Source organism: Dendrobates tinctorius, unplaced genomic scaffold (genome assembly GCF_039654945.1).
Source record: "Dendrobates tinctorius isolate UK_male_01 unplaced genomic scaffold, ASM3965494v1 ptg000064l, whole genome shotgun sequence".
NCBI classification, from domain to species: domain Eukaryota; kingdom Metazoa; phylum Chordata; class Amphibia; order Anura; family Dendrobatidae; genus Dendrobates; species Dendrobates tinctorius.
The window spans coordinates 69,097,285-69,121,218 of record NW_027361732.1 but is presented as its reverse complement, the minus strand read 5'-3'; the positions used below and the strand labels follow the sequence as shown (position 1 = coordinate 69,121,218).

General features: G+C 41.3%; 1 protein-coding gene across 1 annotated transcript in view; it reads left to right on the top strand.

The window, feature by feature from the left end:
• Positions 1-23,934, top strand: part of ABCC4 (ATP binding cassette subfamily C member 4 (PEL blood group)) — a gene marked incomplete at its 5' end in the record, with an annotated part of 231,070 nt that overhangs the window by 89,088 nt on the left and 118,048 nt on the right. The window contains one exon of the mRNA XM_073580457.1: positions 4,420-4,499. Within this exon, the coding sequence (XP_073436558.1) occupies positions 4,420-4,499 (80 nt within the window). The remainder of the gene's footprint in view (positions 1-4,419; positions 4,500-23,934) is intronic.

Here is a 23,934-nt window from a genome sequence, read left to right as displayed (position 1 = left end):
ACATACTACATACATACTACATACATACTACATGCATACTACATGCATGCTACATACATGCTACATATATACTACATGCATGCTACATACATACTACATACATACTACATGCTACATACATACCACATATATACTACATACATACTACATACAATACATTCATACAATACATACATAGACATACAGTACATATAACATAGAGTAACATACTTACCAATACTTGTCACATTGTTCCCCGAAGCCATTGTCTTTTACGGAATAAATATTAACATAACAAACCACAAAAATACTCACCCACGATCCGAAGCAGTCCACGAGTGTGTCCCACGACGATCTTGGGTAGAGAACTGCAGCATCAGCTGTTGCTGCCGCTCTCTACGGGCTGCAGGAATCCAATGACGGAAGGTAGGTATCCTTCCGCACTGTATTCCTCCGCCACTTAAAAAAAAAAAGTCCCTAGTCTCACTTTATGCCATTGCTGTGTGGGAAATTCTACATGTAGCATGTAGTATGTATGTAGCATGCATGTAGTATGTATGTAGTATTTTTTTTTTTTTTTTAACATTTAACACATTAGCTGGATGATGGGACTACTACTGTCCCATCATTGGCTAATGTGTCAATCACTGTCATGGTAGCAGGCATCGCCAGATGGGACTTGTAGTCCCATCGGATGATGCTTGCACAGACCCCCGGACATCAGCACAGCCCCCCGGCAGGCCGGCACAGCCCCCCGGCAGGCCGGCACAGCCCCCCGGCAGGCCGGTACAGACCCCCACAGGGTGCACAGACCACCGGCAGGCCGGCACAGCCCCCCGGCAGGCCGGTACAGACCCCCTCAGGGTGCACAGACCACCGGCAGGCCGGCACAGCCCCCCGGCAGGCCGGTACAGACCCCGGGCAGTCCACACAGCCCCCCGGCAGGCCGGCACAGCCCCCCGGCAGGCCGGCAGAGACCCCCGGAAGGCCCGAAATGACGGCGCATCATGATGCGCACACACCGCGCATCATGATGACGTCAGGCTGTCAATCAACTTTGAACTTCCGATTCCGATGCCGACTTCCGATATTGAAAAAATATCGGAAGTCGGTATCGGAATTCCGATACAGCAAGTATCGGCCGATACCCGATACTTGCGGTATCGGAATGCTCAACACTATTTATAACCTATTTTTAGTATTGGCCAATATGTCCAGATCTATTAAACGTATCATCAGTTTATTAATTTCAAGTCTAAAATTTTACAAATTGCCACTTAATGGAATAATTTACTAGTAAAGAAAAGAGCATAATACTAGTAAATAACTAAACACAGAAGGTGTACTTATTAAACCAATTTACCCTGGCTGAAGTGTAAATTTTATCTTTACATTACTGCTGAAACTGAATTGTAAAAGGTAAAGGGCATGTGTGATCAGAAAATGAACTATTGTTTAAATCAGGTTTTTGTGTTTAAATGTTTTTATATTTTGTCTGCGTTTCTTTTCTCCATATTCTAAATTTTTTATTAAAAATAATAAAGTGAAATGTTCCCAAAGGCCATAGAGGCTTTTTTAAACTAGTGAAAAGGTCACGGGAAATGGGGAGCAGGGTCAGCTGTGTCCTTATCTATTGAGAGTAGTGGATCCTGGTTCATGAACTGTCAAACTTCTACTTTGTGAAAGTACTCTTTGAATTTATGACAGCATTCATTCTTTTTGGTTATGAATCTACCAGCATGACACATCTAGAATTGGCAATTTTTTGCCCACTCTTTCTTGCAGTAGCACTCCAAATCTGTCAGATTGCGAGGGCATCTCCTGTGTACAGCCCCCATTTGGGTCAGCTCACAGATTTTCAACTATTGGTGATGTGCGGTGTTGGCTTTGCACCAAACATACCTTTTGGAATTATTGCTCAAAACTTCAACCTTGATCTAATCAGACCATGGCATGGTTTCCCACAAGCTTTTGACCAACTTGATGTGGTTTTTGACTAAACATCTGGGCTTAGAATTCTTTTCTCACAAAGAGAAAAATCCATCTTGCCACCCTACACCACAGGCTAGAGATATGAAGAGTAGATTGTAGTCACATTCAGGGTGCAACTAGTACACAACTGAATTTCCTGCATCTCCTTCAAGGCGAACCTGTCAGCAGGATTGTGTTCAGTAACCTACAGACACTGTCACTTTGGCGCTGTTATATTGATTAAAATGATAACTTGGTTGATGAAATCTGTCTTGTGGTTGTTGTTTAATCTTTACTTATAGTTTTCAATTAATGAGATTCCCGTGCTTCGGGGTGGGCCTGTGGGGGCGTCTTTATGTGGTGCACTGCTTATATATTCATCTGTATGGCTTATGACAGGTCACTGATCCTTCAGTGACCCACCCCGTATTTTACAAAATGCATATACTATTGTCATTAGAAAAAAAATACATTACGCAAAATGGCGGCGCCGCCTGCGCAATATCTTGTATCGTAGTATGCATATAATAAGGTAAGGTAAATTTCCTTTTAAACTTCATCAAAATGGCGCCGGCACCACTTGCTTAGTGGCACCACCACCGGTGTCATTTTTCTGCAGCCACATTTTTTCCTTCCCATAAAATGGCACTGATGCATGTGCAGTAGCATCTATCGCTTGCCGATAGATGCTAAAGTGCATGCGCTGCTGCCATTTTACTGTAGAAAAAAAAGGGTCTGCAGCAAAATGGCACCGGTGGTGGCGCTTACACAGTAGCAACTATTGGAACGCGAGTGACCATGTGCCTCCAGCACCATTTTGATGAAGTTATTTTATTTTTTTTTTTAACCCTACCACATTATATTCATAATGCAATACATATGCGGTACATGCTATTGCGCAGGTGCTGCTGTTGGCGCCATTTTACTTTATGTAAATTTTTTTGTGTGTAACCACACAATAGTATTATATGCAATATGTAAAATAGGAGGCAGGTCATTGAGGGATCTGTAACTTGTCATAGGCCCATAAGGATGCAAAAGGAAGCAGAGCACCACATAAAGACACCCCCACCCCCACAGGTCACCCTGAACTACGAGAATCTCTTAAACTGAAAACTGCAAATGACAGATTAAACAACAACCAAAAGACAGAGTTCATTAACCGAGGTATCATTTTAATCAGTATAACAGTGTCTGTAGTTTACTGAGCGAAATCCTGCTGACAGGTTTGCTTTAATGTTCCTATAGGCTCCTTTGCTTCCTCCCAGACTAACTTTCTTCTGGCCTTTTCATCAATTTTTCAATGATCTCCAGTTCTATGTAATGTCACTGTTGTGCGAAATTTAGGCCACTTCTTAATGTCTGTCTTCAGTGTTCCATGGCCTATGTAATGAAATTAGAAATTTCTGTGAGCTTTTTTCCTGAATAATAACTTTAAAAAATGAGACCCCCTTGCTATGTTGTAAGCGGTTTATGGACTATGGCTTTTGCTGTAAAATGCAACTAAGAAAATCTCAGCAAATGCTACTAGAAGAGCCAAACTTTCCATGGAGTTAATCAGAATCCTTGTAAATGATGGTAACGGTGTAATCACATCCCCAGTTAAATGAGTGCTCACAGTTATGCAACCACATTATTTTAGTTTTGTTATATTTATTTCACCCTCAAAATGATTTCAGTTTGTTACCTAAGGGATTTGTACTAATTTTGGCCCAGATTCATCAAACCGATTATGCCACAATTCTGTCGTAAATTGGTTGGAAAAGTTTCTGATTTTTGGCATTTTCACCCAGTTCTGCCAAAATAGACAGATCTGTGCTGGAACTGGTGCATGATGCCACAGCACATCTAAATTATGAAAAGCTGTTGTGTACCTTATGCCAGAAACCATACTCCAGTCTCTGACTAGAGTAACATAAATTAGGAGATCCGGACTGCAACAAAGCCCCTGATCAAGACTGACGTGAATATTGACAGTCTTGATAAATCAGGGCCTATGGATGACATTGAAAGTGGAAAATTTACTGAAATGACTCTTTTTGGTATGATTTATTTTAAATTGCAAAAGCCTGGCATTTTAACAGGGTGTGTAGACTTCTCATATCCCCTGTAAGTATTGTATATTTATCATTCAAAATAGGTAGATTTGAAAATACCACTATCATAGTTACAGAAGCAAAGTTTGTAGGGAACAATGCCAATTTTCATACTTCTGAGGCATAAGCAATTAGAAAAAAAGTATGTCTAAATAAAAAAAATGCGTGTTCACAGTATTATATCAAAATAATAATGACTTCTTGGGTGAGTGGGTTTTACATATGTTAGCTATGTTTGAGTAGAGCTTTCGGAAAGTACTTTTTTGTTTTTCATCCCATCAACAACCAGAAATATAAACTTGTATTATGTGTATTCTCTCTGGCATTGATTTTTAGCTCTCTCTAATTCGTGTGTGATATTTTTATTTTTTAGGCAGAATATTGAACAGGTTTTCCAAAGATATTGGTCACCTGGATGACTTACTACCTTTTACGTTTTTGGACTTCATGCAGGTAAATAGCATATATTCATGATAGAACCAACTACTTAGTTCTTGTTGGACTCAGCAGAAAATATAGGCAACAATATATAAGAGCAGCTTTGTATTTCATTGATATTGGTTTTCTGACAGGATAACCTTTTTACCAATGGCTAAAAACATATTGAGTTTGTCAATCATCTCTAGAACTTTGTGTATTGTCAATCATAGGATCAGTTTTGAAGACTAAAGCTCATACATAGTGCATGCACTGTTATGGTTTTTCTACAGTTCAGAAAGTGAGTCACTGGTATCTAGTACTGCAAGACACAGCACTTCTGAACTGAAAGCAGATAATTTATTCCCCAATGATTAGAAATTTAATCCATTTTATGTTCATTTGTAGGATGCACAATATATCGCATGCGTCAGGTTGAGGTACAGAAGATGAATGGGTACAATAAGTTTCTCATGTTGATATATATTGAGGTGCAGGATTCACTTTATTATAGGTGTGTTAGATTAGATTCAAGAGCTAATCTTGTATTATCACTTCTTTTTAGCATAGGGAAGTTGTTACCTTACCGTAAAACTGATGGCTCTTTCAAGAATCCAAAGAACCCTTGTATGGCAGCACTACACTCCAACAGATTTATTGTGTTCTAGAGAAGTCAAACCCCGTTCTAAATTAGATTTAAATGTAAAACATTTGGAAACATCCCGCTATTTTCCATAAAACAATCAAACAAGAACAATATAACTACCTTTGCACAACTAATATGGCGTTTTTTATACAATCATTTTTAGCACTCAGTAAAGCACTGATATGACCTGCATCAAACGTGATACATGGGCAGAAACACCAGCTTCTGGCTGTGTTGCTGAGGATTCTTAGCCCGTTCCTTATGGGCAGTGGCCTCCAGTTCACTAATATTCTTGGATTTGCGTGTAGGAAGCACTTCCTTTAAATCCCACCAAAAATTTTCTATGACGACGTTTAAGGCAATTGGTGGCCACTCCAGAATCTTCAGACGCTTTTTGTGAACATTCAGTAGAGATACAGTTGGATACTTAGTTTGTAAGATCGAAGTAAAAATTACACTGGATAGACTATGACAGAAAAAGAAGACTATCAATCTTCAAATGATTGCAAAATACATGCAGCAAGATTTGGTGGCTTTCTCTTGAAGAAGCCGAAAGGCGAAACCAGGATAGGATCGAAGCTGGCATTCCACTTGTGTGCTCTTTTATGCATTTTATTTTTGTAAGTATGATAAAAAATCTAATTGGCAGTAAAATTCCTGACAGTGTTGCTTTGTGTCCAGCTGTTTGTTAAATGAAATTTGTGATGGTAGTACAGGTGCGGATCACTTATGGAACAACTGGTTTCTGCAGGATGGCGAATAACATCAAGTGTGACAAACTGATATTGGAAGTGTGACAAAGAGGGATGATTCTGAATGATGTGCATTCTGCTAATAAGATCATCAATATGCTAAAGTTTTTATTTTATTTGATGTTCATATTGAGAAGTGTGTTGGACTGCTTCATTGAACTTTACCTTGCTCATGTCTTGTTGATGTCTTTATATACTGGGGAGAGGTCTTGATTCATCAAGTGTTGTATTGTGTTAAGATTTGGTGGCAGCAGGCACTGAGGTTTCAGCTTGAAAAGTAAGACGCATATTAAACCTTGATGAACATCTTTCATGTCCTACCGAACTCCAAGATGATTACATCTCCTGACCCAAACGCAAAAGACATGTTGGCCCAATATCTTAAAAACCAGATTAAAAAAATGCACAGTAGTTTGGCTTTCTGTTGTGTGAAGCAATGAAACAAAACTGCAGTTTTTCAGGCCTACTGGCTAGTGATATGATGGATGATGTATATGCTGAACAGAACAACCTGATTAGAGTGAACCATGGTGACTCGGTGGTTATTTTGTTGCCTCTGCCACTGGAATCCTGCAGCGTGAGGAGGACAAGATGTATTAAACAAAGTATTAGGAAATCCTAGGAGAAAACATTTTGACTCCTGTGGAGAAGCTGAAACGTTGGCATAATTAGACCTACCAACAGGACAGTGATACCAAGCATGGTTCCGAGGCCACAACGTTTGGGTTTCAGAAGTGTTGGAAAATTCTGCAGATGTCGTAACTTGAATCCTATAGAAATAAGAAGCAAGCTAAAATTGTAACGTTTGCAGCTGGTCTTCCGTACATCCAAGGCTGCTCTACTAGGTGCTAAAGATGCTTCTCATGAAGGGGTTGAATAATCCTGATCCTCAGATTTTGATAGTAATTAAAAGTGGTGTTTTGTATTGAATTTGGAGGAACCATTTGCTATAATAATTGTGTTGAGCTATTAGAATTGTTCTTCATTATTTTATGGCAAAAAAATTGTAAATTGTAAAACCTGGTCTGCAATAGGATGAATAATTTTAATTAAACTGAAAGCTTATTATGTCAGGTTAATATGTAAATTCTGTACAGTGGTTCAGGATGCTGCTGGGCAATGTAAGTAATTGTAACCCATAATACGGTACCTCCGTTTGACTTTTTTTTTTTTTTTTTGCAAAAAAATAAACCTATAATTTGCTATGTAAGCCTGTTGCTTATCAGATTTTTTTTTTTGTAAAGGCCCCATCTCACATAGCGAGATCGCTGAAACGTCACCGATTTTGTGACGCAACAGCGATCTCACCAGCGATCTCGCTACATGTGACACATGGCGGCGACCTGCCCCCATTGGATATCGCTGATCGTGCTCGAATGTCCTGGGCCAATTTTTCATCGTCGGCGACGCAGAGCTCGGGGATGTAGGCGTGAGTCATCAGAATAGCTGCTGTATGACAAGGTACCAACGACCGCCGAGGTCGTTATACGGATCGCTGGATGGTTGCTGCGTCATTGAAGAGATCTGCCTGTTTGGCAGCTTACTAGTGACCATGTAGCGACGCACCAGCGATCCTTACCAAGTCGTATCATTGTTGGGATCGCTGGTGCGTCGCTATGTGAAACAGGACCCTAACTTTATCTGGCTTTCACTCGTATTTAGACAAGTGAGAGAGTACTCCACTTCAACAACCATTGGCAAATAAGTACGAACATCATTTCTTGATGTTTAATCATGTATATTATCATTTTAATTCTGCCACTTTTAGAATACAGGAGAAAATGTAGCATGCAGGGAATTTTTTATGTCTGTTTTGCTTGTGGTGGCTATTCCCTTGGCTTAACATGCTCACTTCCCAATCCGCATAAAGTCACAAAAAGTATCAAACTTGTGCCTCAATAAGGACTTGCACCAAAATTTGCTTCTTTTTGGTGTCAGAGAGATATAGAATAGCCTTCACAAATACCCACCCCCCCCAGTCTCATGTTGGGGAACAATCTTGTTAGTGCAGTTTATACATTAGAGTAACTCCACTTTTGGGAGACTAACCCCTTCCCGTCAACGCCAATTTCCATTTTTCCAATTTTGTTTTTGTCTGTTCCTTCTTCCAGGAGCTACAACTTTTTTTCAGGGTGAATTGTGTTTTTGAATGACACCATTTGTTTTCCTATATGATGCACTGGAAACAAAAGCGTTAAAAAAAAAAAATTCCAAGTGAGTCAGAACAGGGCTGTGGAGTCGGAGTCGTGGAGTCGGAGTTAGTTTTGGTTGGAGTCGGTAGAAATGTACCGACTCCGACTCCAGCTTTAAAAAAAATGTATTAATATTTCATAATTGAACTTTCATATGAATTTTATAAATGTTACTCAAATATATATGTTCTATCAAACTATGAACAACAGTGATAAGCAGTTCTGCTGGAGATAGAGACATTTCTTACTTCTTGTGTGTCACTGTTCTCCACTGCCCTTATCTAATCTTATACTTGGTTAACCTCATGCTGCCCCAACCCCCCTACTTACAATGTATGAAACTAAAAGTGAAAATGTGTTGCAAATTCTTAGTAGTAAAGCTCCTCCTCTAGACTAGATCATACTAGGTGTGCGTCTTCCAAGCATCTCACAGCTGCCTGCTACTCAGAAGAGGAAGACTGTAAGAAGTATTATCCTTTCAACAAACTTTGCATCAGTTAACTGTGAGTACATGAGGAATAATAACAGTATTACTGACCACTATATCAGTTGTACGACCTGGCAATAATTTTGTACAATTGTTTTTAGGAAAAACAATTGTCATTTGGATTGTGAATGCAGAATTAAAAACCTGAGAATGTCAAAGAAGCATCACATTAAATCAGCTGTATTTGAACATTTCACCATCACTCAAGATAGAAAACATTATGTCTGTCAGTGTATGACAAATGATCCAGACGAAAACAAATGCTGTGAAGCCAAGATGAGTGCATATTCAGGCAAAGATAAAAATGCTCCTACCAGAGCTTCTAATCTAAAGAGACATTTACAGCGCTTTCATCCAGAAGTACTGAAAGCAGTGGATGAGAAAGACTGCATCCAAACCAATGAACCAGTGCCCAGCTCTTCCAGCCAAACAAAGGAGCAGAGAACTTTGCAGCCATCAGTTGCAAGATATTTTGTCAGTAACAAAGTTACTGTGACAATGACAGTAGATACATTTAAAAAAACAGATCATAGAGCTTGTTGTAAAGGATAGTGTGCCTATTTCATTATTTTCACGACCAGCTTTTATGTGTCTGAATGGGGAAATGGCCCGCAAGCTTGGTGTTTCTCTGGAGAGAGAGAGTATTAGAAAATTAGTAATCGAAGAAGCTTTTAAACAAAAGGAAGAACTTAAAAAAACTCTCAAGGGACGCTTTCTGTTTCTTAAAATGGATGCCTGCACACGTCACAGAGTGAACTATTTTGCCATCAATGTCCGATTTGTTTGTGACAAAAATGAAATAGTTACCAAGACATTGGCAGTAAAAGACACCAAAGCTCATCACACCAGTGAGTTTCTCCAGGTCTTGGTGGAAAAGGTTCTGCCAGACTATGAACTTAAAAAAGAGCAAGTTCTTTCTGTCGTAACTGACAATGCTTCAAATATGATAAGTACTATTAAGCTAATGAATGAGAGTAATGATGGTGACCAGCAGCTAGAACATTCTGGGTCCACAGACACAGAAATGTTTGAAATAGAGGAACACAGTATTGTAACTGAGGAGCAAACTGAAGTTGCTTCAGATGAACAGCAACATGATAGTTTAGATGATCTTGTTGAAACTGTGTCAATATGTTCTTTCATTCATCACATGCGCTGTGTTGTGCATACGCTACAGCTGGCTATAAGAGACAGTCTGCAAGAAGGACATGCTGCTGCACTGATTGGCAAGGTGAGAAAATTGGCTACTGTTGCCAGAACCCCTAAAGTTGACTCAATTTTGAAGAGACGTGCTGGAAAAGGGGCAATTATTGATCAAGCCACATGATGGGGCAGTACTTACTTAATGATTCAGCGCTTGGTTGAACTGAAAACCTTTCTTGTAGACATGGCTAACCCTCAACTGACGCTAAATGAAAGTCAGTGGAATCAGGTGACTGAGCTGGAAAAATTGCTAGAGCACCCATTTACAGTGACTAAAAAATTACAAGCAGAGGACTTAACTCCAGGTATTTTCTTAAAGGAGTGGAAGAACCTGATGTTTCGCCTGTCCCAAAGAGGAGGGTTAATTGCAAGTGGCATTGCTACATCAATGAAACGGAGAGAGGAGCTACTATTACAAAATAACATTCTTTTGGCAGCTGTTTATGTAGACCCAATGCATCGGATTCTTCTAGATGATCAACAGCTAAGTAAAGGAAAAGACGCTCTGTTTGAAATAGCAGTAAGGATTAAAGGGTTGCAGAACAGTCAGGAGGAACAAGAAGAATTTGGTCGTCCTGCCACATCTTCACCCTCATCATCAACTGATGAAGAATTTAATTTCAAAAAATATTTGGATCACAAGGACCGTGCAAAGCGTTCCCGCATAGAAGAAGAGTCATCCCCATCAAGGAACACAGCCAGTACATTTCAGCAGAATTTTTCATGTGCACTAAAAGAAATTGAGAAATTTGACCGTTCATCAAAAATAACAGTGCAACAAGCGATTCCTCTGTATCCTGACATTGTCAGAGATGTTGCCTGAGTGGTTACTGCTTTGCCACCAACACAAGTTAGTGTAGAGAGGTTGTTCTCTGCTCTCAAAATAATTAGATCAGATTTGAGGGCATCCATGAAGGAGGATCTGACAGAGGCAATACTTTTTCTGAGGACAAATTTATAGATTTCTTCTTATTTACTGCATAAAAGTGTTTATTGCATATTTGCTTACAGTTTAGAAAAGTTTATAAAAGTTATTTGCTATATTCTAATTGTATTCTAATAAATGTAGTTTTTGCTCTAAGTGGTCTGATTACTTATATGATGGTGAGAAACTGAATAAGCACGATGTTTAATATTTTACAACAGTAAATTTGTTGTTATGAATTGGCCATTTATAAAGGAGCCGGAGTCGCAACTGTGGCTTACCGACTCCACAGCCCTGAGTCAGAATTGCAAAAGTGTGGTTCCAGAAAAGTTTTTTTTTTTTTTAATTTAATTTAGGTCTCAGAGGGGATCTCATTTATATGTGTATATATACATGTGTTGTCAATACAAAGGACTGGCGCATGACTTATTCCTTCCAAAGATCATATGAAGGACCAGGGGCAATCATTATGGGTGGAAGAAAGGCGATTCCCGGCAGCTAAATAGCAAAAGGTTCTTTACAGTTAGAGCAGTCAGACTGTGGAATGCTGACCACAAGAGGTAGCAATGGCCGACAGTATAATAGCTTTAAAAAAGGGCGGGATGATTTCCTCAGCACACATAACATTGTGGGTTAGATAATTTAGTGACAAAATATATAATTGGTGGAGAAAGATTGAACTTGATGGGCCCAGGTCTTTTTTTCAACCAATGTAGCTATACTCACTATACAGTAAAACTGACCTGGCAGGAAGATTCTCCAGGTTAGTACAATTACGCAAAGATAAAACTTTTTTAAGTGGTGAGAAATTATGAAATTTTCACTTGTCACCATATTCTGAGACCTGTAACTTTTCCAATTTTTGGTCGATGGGGCTATGTGAGGGATTTTTTTTTTTTACACACTGAGCTGATGTTTTTATTGATACCATTTTGGGGTACATGCATTGTTTTCATCACCTTTTATTGCAGTGTTGCGAAGGCCGAAAAACGTGTTTATGGCATTTCGATTTTTTTTTTTTATTATCCTTATACTGTTTACTGATCAAATTAATTTATTTTATATTTTGATAGATCAGACTTTTACAGATGTAGTGATACCAAATATGTGTAATTTGTATTTATTTCTAATGGGGGGGAGGGGAAAGGTGATTGGAACTTTTTTTTTTTTCCACTTTCTACTGTACTTGTTAGTCCCCTTAGGCTACTTTCACACCTCCGGTTTTAGTGATCCGGCGCCTTGCGGTGAAAAGCCGTAGTGTCGGAAGCGGCGTGGAGCGCAGACACTGGATGTGAGTGTACGGCCGGATACGGTGTCGTGAAGATTTAAAGGAGCCAGAGCGCAAAGAGAGGGTGACAGACGCAGACAGGTATGAAGAGAGAGAGAGAGAGGAGATCACTTATGGGGTTAAAAGACAACGTGCCCGGGCATGCGCAGTGCTGAAAACCGTTCCGGCGCTGTGAAAAAACGTTACAGGGAACGTTTTTTGCACACGCCGGACCGCTCATTTTTCCCGTTTCCGGCAGAAACCTGACACGCCGCATGGCCATCCGGCACGATGCGGCGATAATGACAGTCAATGAGGAAAAAAACGGATCCGGTGCCGGATCAGGTTTTTTACATTTTCGCCGCATCGTGCCGGATTCCAGAAAACGGATGTGTGAAAGTAGTCTTAGGGGACTTGACCCTGTAATTATTCGATTGCTTGTGCTATACACTGCAGTGCTAAAATACTGCTTTGTATAGTGAAAATCACTGTCTCCTATGTACACCAGCTACAGGCTGGCTTTCACAAGAGTACTGTGAAAAATGAGGATGAATGAACTCATGGAGATCAACATCCAACACTGCGGAGACACCATCACGTGTTTCTCAACGCAGTGATTCTAGAGCACTGCCCCCATCCCTTAAGGGAAATATGCAAAACAGAAGCCGTGGAGACACCATCACATGTTTCTCAACGCAAGCAATGACCAGCCAGGTCTTTCCCCGGGAAGGAACAACCACGGGAAGGGCAGTCTCCAATGAAGGAAACCGCCTATGCCAAAACATGGTATCCATCCACAGACAGCTGTTTCGGGGTATTGCCCCTCATCAGTGTGGAGTAGGAAACTGGCTGGTAGGAGCAATGCCTAGTAAAAGACTGTGAAAAATGAGGATGAATGAACTCATGGAGATCAACATCCAACACTGCGGAGACACCATCACGTGTTTCTCAACGCAGTGATTCTAGAGCACTGCCCCCATCCCTTAAGGGAAATATGCAAAACATGCAAAACAGAAGCCGCAGAGACACCATCACATGTTTCTCAACACAAGCAATGTCCAGCCAGGTCTTTCCCCGGGAAGGAACAACCACGGGAAGGGCAGTCTCCAGTGAAGGAAACCACCTATGCCAAAACATGGTATCCATCCACAGACAGCTGTTTCGGGGTATTGCCCCTCATCAGTGTGGAGTAGGAAACTGGCTGGTAGGAGCAATGCCTAGTAAAAGACTGTGAAAAATGAGGATGAATGAACTCATGGAGATCAACATCCAACACTGCGGAGACACCATCACGTGTTTCTCAACGCAGTGATTCTAGAGCACTGCCCCCATCCCTTAAGGGAAATATGCAAAACAGAAGCCGCGGAGACACCATCACATGTTTCTCAACGCAAGCAATGACCAGCCAGGTCTTTCCCCGGGAAGGAACAACCACGGGAAGGGCAGTCTCCAATGAAGGAAACCACCTATGCCAAAACATGGTATCCATCCACAGACAGCTGTTTCGGGGTATTGCCCCTCATCAGTGTGGAGTAGGAAACTGGCTGGTAGGAGCAATGCCTAGTAAAAGACTGTGAAAAATGAGGATGAATGAACTCATGGAGATCAACATCCAACATTGCGGAGACACCATCTCGTGTTTCTGTTGCTTGCGTTGAGAAACATGTGATGGTGTCTCCGCGGCTTCTGTTTTGCATGTTTTGCATATTTCCCTTAAGGGATGGGGGCAGTGCTCTAGAATCACTGCGTTGAGAAACACGTGATGGTGTCTCCGCAGTGTTGGATGTTGATCTCCTTCAGTTCATTCATCCTCATTTTTCAGAGTCTTTTACTAGGCATTGCTCCTACCAGCCAGTTTCCTACTCCACACTGATGAGGGGCAATACCCCGAAACAGCTGTGGATGGATACCATGTTTTGGCATAGGTGGTTTCCTTCATTGGAGACTGCCCTTCCCGTGGTTGTTCCTTCCCGGGGAAAGACCTGGCTGGTCATTGCTTGCGTTGAGAAACATGCGATGGTGTCTCCGCGGCTTCTGTTTTGCATTTTTTCACAAGAGTACTGTCATCACAAGCAGGGACGTCTTCAGCAGGCCATCGGCTGTCATCACAATTCATAGGCACCCTGTGTTCACGTCACGGGTGTGGTGATGGGCACATAGAAAGACATGACCACCTGCTGGCACACATTATTTGCCACTATCAGAGATTGCTTCTCTGCACACTTAGCTGTTAGAGGTTGATGATACCTGAATAACACAGCCATCATCTGCTGGGAAAGATGCAGGCTTGGCATGTGAACCTGCATAAAAGTCAGGAGGAATCTGGCATATTACATAAATGTACAATGTACAACACTTATCAGAAATGGGGTTGATCCCCCCCGAAAAACTAAAAAATTAATTGTGTATATGTGTGTGTATGTATATATATTTATATTTTATTTTATAAATTTATTTATTCTGTACGATTTTCCAATTTTTTTTTCACCACTTAATTTAAAAAATAAAACAAATTATACAAGTTTGGTATCACTATAATTGTACTTACATGAAGAATCATATTGCCAGGTTCTTTTTTTTTTTTTTTCTTTAGCACGATGAATGCCATTAAAACAAAACCCATAATCAATTGCGTTTTTGGCTCAATTTCACCATTTTGTTTTTTTCCCCTCTTTTTCCACTATATTAAATAGTAAGATGACTGGTGGCATTGAAAACTACAACACTTTCTGCAAAAAAAAATAAGCCTTGAATGATATGTCTATCATGATAGAAAGATAGAAAAAAGTTTCAACTCTTGGAATAAGGGGATGATAAACGTGACTATGCAAAAAGGGAAAGTCACCCTGATAAATGAGAGGTCTGTTATTCTGATGGTGGTGGATCTGCAAAAGATTCGTGGAGGAAGTTGATGGAGGATCAAAGTGGTCATACACCGGCTTGGTCATACACCGGGCCTGGTATTGCCTCTCGGTGCAGATTGGAATAGTTATTTCTCCGATCACTTTGATTTCCGGTGGATTGCCTTGCAGCGGTCTGGCAAGCAAAGAATTGCATTATGAAATGTCAGAGCCTTGTAGAAACAATGTGCTCTCACGGAACGATAACAGATTAAGCAGATTCTATATGTGTGTTGGCTTTGTAAAGCTCGTGTTTACTGCACCTATTGAGCAAAACCAGGAGTGGTTATTTGTAAAGAAAGAAGAGATTAACCGTAATAAGGTAAAAATAATGATGTCTTAATAAGAAGAAAAGGAAAAACTGTAACTCAAGATAATAATCTCCAAAGACACAAAAGATTTATGTGCCAGCAAGATTGTAAGAGATCAAAGGTATTACAATATAATGCTATTGGCTACTGCTCCAGTTCCAACTTTTACGCATACAACATATGTATTATTAACCTGTACAACTAGATCTTTAACAATTAGAATGTAAATACCAAAGCACTGTAAGCTTGTAAATGCAGCTTTTCATTGTGAGTGCTATTAACCCCCTGTGCCGTGCCCGTAGTCATGGCAGACCTGTGCTATCACAAGGCTGTGGCAGCCAAAGGGTTACTGCTTGTGTAAATGGGGTTGGGCCCTGTGTGCGTGCAGTAAATCCACTGCTAATTACGCCTTCCAAGGAGTGATAGGTTTCAAAGGTGTTATGGTTTAAGAGCTAAATAGGTGTGGAGGATATTCGCCTATTACACTTGCAATTTAATAAAGCCCATAAATCACATCTCACTGTCCTGATGACACTGTCTTCTCACGCTTCTCGCTCATCCTTGTTTTACTTGGAAGTCAGACATGAGACACCTACGGGCTCCTCTTCTTCCTGTGCTGTTCTGCGTGCTCGTCTGCTTGCAGGCATTGCACTGTGTATAGACTCCAGGTCTCACACCATTTTTGTTAAATGTGATTTACAAAGGATGAGAGCCTGCAAATTGTTTTATGGCACTTCGCGATGAGCGAACGTACTCGCACGATGTGTTCTTCGAGTATACTTGGGTGCTAACCGAGGGACTTTAGCGTGCTTGAATAATAGGTTCGATTCCCCGCGGCTGTTTGACAGCCACAAGACATGCAGGAATAGCCTGTTTGTTAGGTAATCCCCGCTTGTGTTGCAGCTGTCGAACAGCTTCAAGAAAAAACCGCAGGGACTCGAACATATTTTTCAAGCACACTGAAGTCACTCAGCACCCTAGCGTGCCCGGATAACACCCTTTCCCAGCACGTTCACTCATCACTAATGGTATTATTTTAAATACAAGTGAGTAATGCATTTACCTCCTTGTCTCAATGCCCTAAGCAGCAATAGGTTTGGATATTTAACAACGGTCTTCTCACCATTGTGTTAGTTCTCAGGTCACAACGTGACTCCATTCACAATTATTAGGGCTTACTGCCACAGTGCCACTTTATGGTCAGAATTTCTATGCTAGCCCTAGAATAGTGGTCATGCAATGCTCCTACAGATCAGCGGACATGTGTACTGTTAGTTTTCGCCATTCCAAAACCTTTATATCAGATTTGAAGGCTCTACTTCAATGTGACCATTCCATGGCTTTGATCTTGGTAAGGGAAACTCGTCTTCAGCTTTCTGACATCTTGTTATTTTTGCAAAAATCTGCTTGTATTTGAAGTTATTAATTACCTTGACTTGAACTTTTGTTCTGAGTAGTGGCACCAAAGCATGAGCCTGCCTTTCCCATAGTAAGTAAGGTTTACTTTGGGTTGTAAGCTTTACACCATAATTGTTTTTCATGTTGTCTATTTGTTAGGTGAATATTCACTGGTGAAATGTAGATGGTTTGTGTACTTTTTTTTTAATCAGAAAGGCTTGTGTCTTGCACTTTTAGTGTGCACCAGAATGTGCTTATGTTTTCAGACACCAGTGTAGACTCTCTGAAAAGATTCTCCTATTTGCATTATCTTGTCTTTGGCGGATTCTTACGAAAGGTTGCTCAGAACCCCTTTTATTATGCATGCTCTATTACCATTTGTCATGACTGTGTCAGGATGACGTATTTTAGCGGTCTATACAGATTGATTGTATACGTGTGATCAAAACGCTATGCTATGCAACTCTTTTTGATTAAGAATCTAATCATTAGAAAATTTCAAGTAGGTGAAATGTAAAAAATAAAAAAATCTACAAATTTGCTTAGTGTAAATCATCAGAAATTTGATACATTTTATTAAAAATGTTGTTTTTATATTTATCAAAATAAATATCTTGGAATGTTAACATTTCACAATGAGCAATAGATTATACACAGAAGCGTGGTATACTGTATGCTACCGTTCAGCTGTCTGCTTTGCTGTGTAGACTTGGACAAAGCTGGCAGAGGGATACGAACGTAATGAGGGATACAAGCGTATTAAGTCACTTGTACTTCTGTAAGACTGGATGAGACTGCATAGTAACACAATACACTCAAATAGGCATCTGCTTGCATCTTCCCTGCCACAGCAGTCTCTGGGGGATGGCCTGTATATCCTCACTGTTGGAAGCTATAATAGTCTTACGTTTCTGTCTTTTTTTTTTTTTGTCTTCCTTTTATTTCAGTTGCCATAACGCACATACATACACACGCTCCAAAAAAAGTAAAGTCTGGTGTTTCTGAAATCCATCATGTTTCCCATTAAATACTTTCCTATAACTTTCTGAGTAGTTGTCATAGACTTACTAATATTCTCATTGACCTATAGCATGGTTGTCATTAACGTCTGTCCTTTAACATATAAATGACTAAAAGATAGCTCAACCCAAAACATTTATGGTCTTCATTGTCAAAGACTGACAAAGTCAATCTGGGCAGCAGACATGAGTAATATTTTGTGGCTTGTTTACACACCCAACTGATCTCACTTAGTACAACCAATATCTTTACTACAAGAATGTTTTATGTAAAGAAAAGTGTATCACTTCAGAAACAGATGGATCAAAACGATTGAATCCCTCACAGAATATTTTAATAGAGAATACATTTTTTATTCCTGCCAATATTGTTGAAAAAAAGGCTATACTTTATATAGTGAAAAGTACTTATTACCCACAATCAGATCTGATGAGCCATTAATGATTTTTGGCTGCGTTGTTACTAGTAATCCAGCAACTAGAGGACACTTGGGTGTGCATAAACGAATTAGCAAGTTAAATCAATGTTCACCAAGAAATGGTCGTGGGAATGTAAGGAGATAAACCAGACGACGGGTACCTGCATGCCGGGTCCGGAACTGAGAGGGCTGCATCCGGACCTTCCCCTGCTGCATGAGGGAAGTGTAAGGCTGTGTTCACACGTAGCGTTTTTTTCGCGGTTTTACCAAATAAACCGCGTCAAAAACGCTTAAAAGAAGCTTACCATTCATTTAAATGAATTCCGCAATTTTTGTGCAGATGTATGCGTTTTTTACCGCGAAAAAAACGCTTTGCGGGAAACACAGCATGCTCATTAATTCGCGGAAAATTCCACATTTTAGCTATTTTCTGTGGGTCTGGAACCGCGCGGAAATAAACCGCAAAAGCGTTTTTGCGCAAAAAACGCGCTGAAAAAAACCGCACGTTTTCTGGGAAGGATTCAGGATTTTATGCAGAAATTTTCTGCATACGTGTGCACATAGCCTAAGTGAGACGCAGCTTTCTGCTGACAAAGGAGGGTGGAGAGTGAGTGGGGAAAAAGCGCGCGCAGCAGCAGAGGTATAAGGGCAGAAAGCGTGCGCCGCAAGACAGTTTGGCGCGAACGCAGAGCAGCGCGGAGAGCGGCACGCTCTGCCTCCCCTTCCCTCAGAGAGTAACGGCACTGCGACAGGCTGCATAGAGAGCACGTTGCCTGTAGACAGCTGTGTGGAGCAGAGCCATGCAGAACTTGGTCGTGCAGAGCAGTGCACACAGAGCAGAGCCAAATTGGGTGCTGCAGCATTGACGTAGGTGCTCCCGCCCGGGGAGCACCTACGCCACACAGATCCTCTACCACTGCCAATAGCAGGGATAAAAGAAAAGGAGACGTACAGTGCATGCCTGGTTACCCCCATAAAGTCAGGTGCCTAACGCTCCAGGAAAGAGAGTGCCCCGCGCGTGCTGCTTGCAAGGGATTGGTAGTCGTGGCCATCAGTTACACCCTGTCTGTGTTGGTCAATAGCGGCACAGACACGTGTGACCTGACTTCTCCAGGGGTTATAATTTAAGAGCGTCTGGGCCTCACTACCAAGGACTTGCGCACACCGCAGAGTTAAGTCTCGTTCCGGCGATTCCCCACACTGGACACCATACCGTGCTAGACACCTGTAAGCACGGGAAATGTATCCGCCTCCCAGAGACTTCATTGAAACGTCACGCGCCGCTGTTGTCGGTGCCACCATTGGACTCCCGTCTGCTACAGACTTCGCCGCGTCACGTTCCGCTGCTGTCGGTGCCACTGTTGGAACCCTGAGACGCTGCACACCTGAAGACTACAGACTGATAAGTTTCACCTCTTTAATTCTGAACTATCGTTCGTCCCTAACCTACCCTGCCACTCTCCCCATTCTGCCCCAATTCCTACCATCACCCTGCAACCCACTACTCCCTGCATGGAGTGCATTTATTGTTAAATAAACCCATTAACTCTTGATCTGCCTTCTGTCGTGACGACATCCCGCGTTCCTGCGATTTCTACAGGAACGTAAAATAAAATGCATCCATAGCCGTATCAGACTCTTCTTGCATTCCAGTTTAACCCCTTCACAATCGGGCGATTTTTCGTTTTCATTTTTTTCCTCCCCTTCTTCCAAGAGCTATAACTTTTTACAGTTTTTCCTTCAATTTAGCCATATGAGGGCTTGTTTTTTGCAGGACTAGTTGTACTTTTGAACAAAGCCATTGACTTTACCACACCGTGTACTGGAAAACGGGAAAAATTCCAAGTGCGGGAAAATTGCAAAAAAGTGTTAGGCTATGTGCACACGCTGCGGATTCCGCTGCGGGTTTTTCCGCGCGGAAACGCAGGTAAAACCGCAGGTAAAGTGACCTGCGGATTTCCTGCGGTTTGGTCTGCTGTTTTGCCCTGCGGTTTCACACCTCTACTATGTTAAAGGTGTGAAACCGCAGCAGAATCCGCAGAAATAATTGACATGCTGCAGAAAAAAAAACGCAGCAAAACCGCGCGGAAAAAAACGCAGCGTGAGCACTGCGGTTTTGAAAACCCATAGGCTAACATGGTAAAGTACCATGTCTGCGGAACTGCTGCGGTTCCGCAGGGCCAAAACCGCAGCGGAACCGCAGAAAAAACCGCAGCGTGTGCACATGGCCTTATTGGGTTTTTTATTTACCATGTTCATTATGTGGTAAAACTGACCTGGTAATATGATTCTCCAGGTCAGTACTAATACACAGATGCCAAACATTAAGGCTATGTGCCCACGCTAGCGTTTTTAAACGCTCAGGAAACTGATCCCCTTCCCAGAAAACGTGCGTATTTTTTCCGCGCGATTCTTGAGCGTTTTGTGCAAAAAAGCCACGCGTTTTTGATGCGTTTTTTGACACACATTTTCTGGGGACATTGGGGAAGGCTAAAAACGCTCAGCAATGCGGAAATTAATGAGCATGCTGCGTTTTTAGCCGCTAAGCGATTCCTGAGCGGTTAAAAACGCATGCATTGGCACAAGAAGCCAAAAAAGCATGCAAATTAATTTGAAGCATCTTTTAAGCGTTTCTGCAGCGTCTGAGCCGGCACAAACACTGCGGAAACGCTTAAAAAAACGCAACGTGGGCACACAGCCTTATAGGTCTTTTTTTTTTTTTTTTAAGTGAAAAAAAATCCAAAATTTATATGAAATTTATTTTTGCATTTGTCGTAGTTTGCTGCTTGATCTAATGTTTTCATTGATACCATTTTTGGGTAGATATGATGTTTCAATAGCTTATTATTGCATTTTATTGCAATGCGATGGTAACAAGAAGAAAATCCTGGCATTTTGATATTTTTTTCTTGTTACGATGTTTACTGATCAGATTAATTTACTTTGTATTTTGATCGGACCTTTTTGAACCCTCCGGTCTTATTTTTTATTTAGTTTTATTTTGAATTTAAAAAAAAAAAAAAAAAAACTTTTTCATTACTATGTTCAATTCTCCCCTTATGTGACTTGAAGCTGCCATCTTCAGATCACCTGTGCTATGCATAGTAGTGCTTTAGCACTACTATGTGTTCACAGGAAAGTCAATCTGCATTCCCAGTAAGATTGTGATGAGAGGCATGGGGGTTCTCTGCAGACTGCTGGCTGTCGTAACAACCCATAAGTGCCACGCAATAACATGACAAGGGCTCCGATGGGCGGAATTTGTGAAGCGCATCCGGCCGGCTTGTGTTGAATGTCACTGTCAGTGATTGACAGTGGCAACTAACTAGTTAATAGCCGCAAGTGGATCTCTGATCCACCCGTGGCTGTTACAGGCACTTGCTAGCGGATTAAATCAGCCAGCAAGCACAGGGAACGATACCAGCTCAACATCTGAGTCCACATCAAAGGTAAATGTCATTGGTCGTAAAGGGGTTAAAAAGCAGGTTCACAAATGATAACTCTAAAATAAGAGACTTGGTGTTCTGCATGGAGAAGATGACCGAGATCCCTCCAGGCTTGCTCAGCATTACACAGCAGCTCAGTAATATTTTTTTGCCAGTGGAGCAGTAGGCTTTTTTTCTTTCTTTTAGTTGTTACTACAGAAAAATGTCACTGCAAAACCTTTGGTTGAGCTATGTTCATACTTTGCGTTTTTGTTGCTTTTTATGCAAGTTAAAAGCTGCGTTTTACAGTGCCAGCAAAAGCAATGAGACTTCAGAAATGTCATGCACACATTGTGTTTTTTTTTCTTCCTGACTGAATTGGAAAACCTTCCTTTTCAGAAGTCTACGCCAGGTTTCTCAGCTAACCCAGCAAACTCCAAATTTTCAAACTAATTAACCCGATCGATTAATACTGTAAATGGAAACATTTCAAGAACTCCAAAAGTATAAAAAAATTTTTGTTGCTGTAATGCCACAAAAAATGCTATAACAAACAGTCGTGGCTATCCCAAAATGGTGTCAATAAAAACGTAGTCTTGAGCTGCAAAAAATAAGCTGTCACACTGCTCCATCAACCAAAAAATTAAAACATTACAAGTCTCGGAAAATGAAGCCACAAACCAAAAAAACATTTATTTTCAAACTTCAGATTTTTTTTTTCTACCACTAAAATAGTTTTCAAAAATTAAACATTTCTGGTATAACCGTAATCGTCCTGATGAACAGAATCCTATTATGAGGTCATTTTCAGCACAAAATATACACCATAAAATCCATTCCCAAAAAACAATGCGAACATTTTGCGTTTTTTTTCTTTTTTTTTTTCAAAATTTCTCCCCATTTTGAATTTTGTTAGCATTTTCTAGTAAACTATGTGGTAAAATGAATTGACAGAAAGCTAAAAAAGTTATGGCTTTGGGAAGAAGGCAATGAAAAAGTAAAAACGGAAATTTGCCATATCCTGAAGGGGTTAATCAATGCCCTGCTGGAAGATACCTGACTGCATTTACTTCTGTGTTATCTTGCTGCTATTAACCATTCCTCTACTAGAAGATGAAAACCTCAAAAAGAGGAAACGCATCCCATGTGAACAGAGGCCACAAGTTTGCAGAACCATTTGGGCCCAACTGCACCCTGGAAAAAGTATAAAAAAGTGCACAAAAAATATAACTGAATTTTTTGGAGGATTTCTTTCCCTCTTTTTGAGGTTTTCATGTTAGAGTAGGGACTGACAAGTGTAAGGAACTTTGACTCAGTTTGTCAGCTTCCGTATTAAGGCCTTAATATCAACCAATACCTTACATATATTGATATGTTTTTTGTGCACTTTTTATATTTTTTCCAGGGTGCAGTTGGGCCCAAATGGTTCTGCAAACTTGTGGCCTCTGTTCACACGGGATGCATTCTAATTGGCACTGGGCAGCCCCCCTATATGGTGTTACTAAGAGGTTGTGAGCCAGAAGCCCTGCATTCCCTGTGTGAACACTGCCACATGCGGATTATTTCTTCTGCACTGGTGTACCACACGGCCAATCCCTGATTGTAGGCTGGCTGTTTCATTTTGTATTTATGCACCTGTGCAGCTGCCATTTTTCTTGGGTCCGCTGCACCCTGGATTAGTGCAGATGCTCTACTAGAAGATCCCAGATTGCATTTACCTCTCTTTTGTGTATAAAGATTATTGCACTGCCGGAAGATGCCAGACTGCATTCCTGTGATTAACTGTTTCCTTGCTGGAAGATACCAGTTTCCTATACTTGTACACTTTTTTTTCACCTATGCTATCTGCTGCTCTTGTTTGTCTGCTGTCCTCCACACCCTGCTTTCCTGATCCTCTCTGATGCTTGTGTAGTTTCTTAACACTCGCTCCACTGATCTTAGAGACTCCACATCACCATTATATACGGTTGTGAATTCCAACCATATTTAACCTCTTCGCGACCGCCCACAGTAGATAAACGTTGGCGCTTGCTGGGCTTTGTGCAGCGCCGACGTTTATCTACTGTCGGCGGTTTTGTGCCCCCCGGGACCCCCTCATACCTTATAACGCGGGGATCCCGGTGCACAATGCATGCTGGGACCCCCGACGTCATCGAGACCTGATTGGTTCAGGTCCTGATGACGTCGCGTCACAGCAGCCAATGAGAGAGCTCGCTGGGAAAGCTGCTTGTTTCCCGGCGATCTCCCTCATTATAACGCGACTTCTCCTCTGAGCTCATGCTGACAGATGAGCAGAGGTGAAGCAGCGTTACTGTGTGACTAAATCGCTGCCTGGCACAGCTGATCGCTGCCTGGCACAGCTGTGTCAGGCAGCGATCTTGTCACACAGTAACGCTGCTTCACCTCTGCTCATCTGTCAGTGTGAGATCAGAGGAGAAGTGGCGTTACTATGTGCCGGGCAGCAATCTTGTCACACAGTAACGCTGCTTCACCTCTGCTCATCTGTCAGTGTGAGATCAGAGGAGAA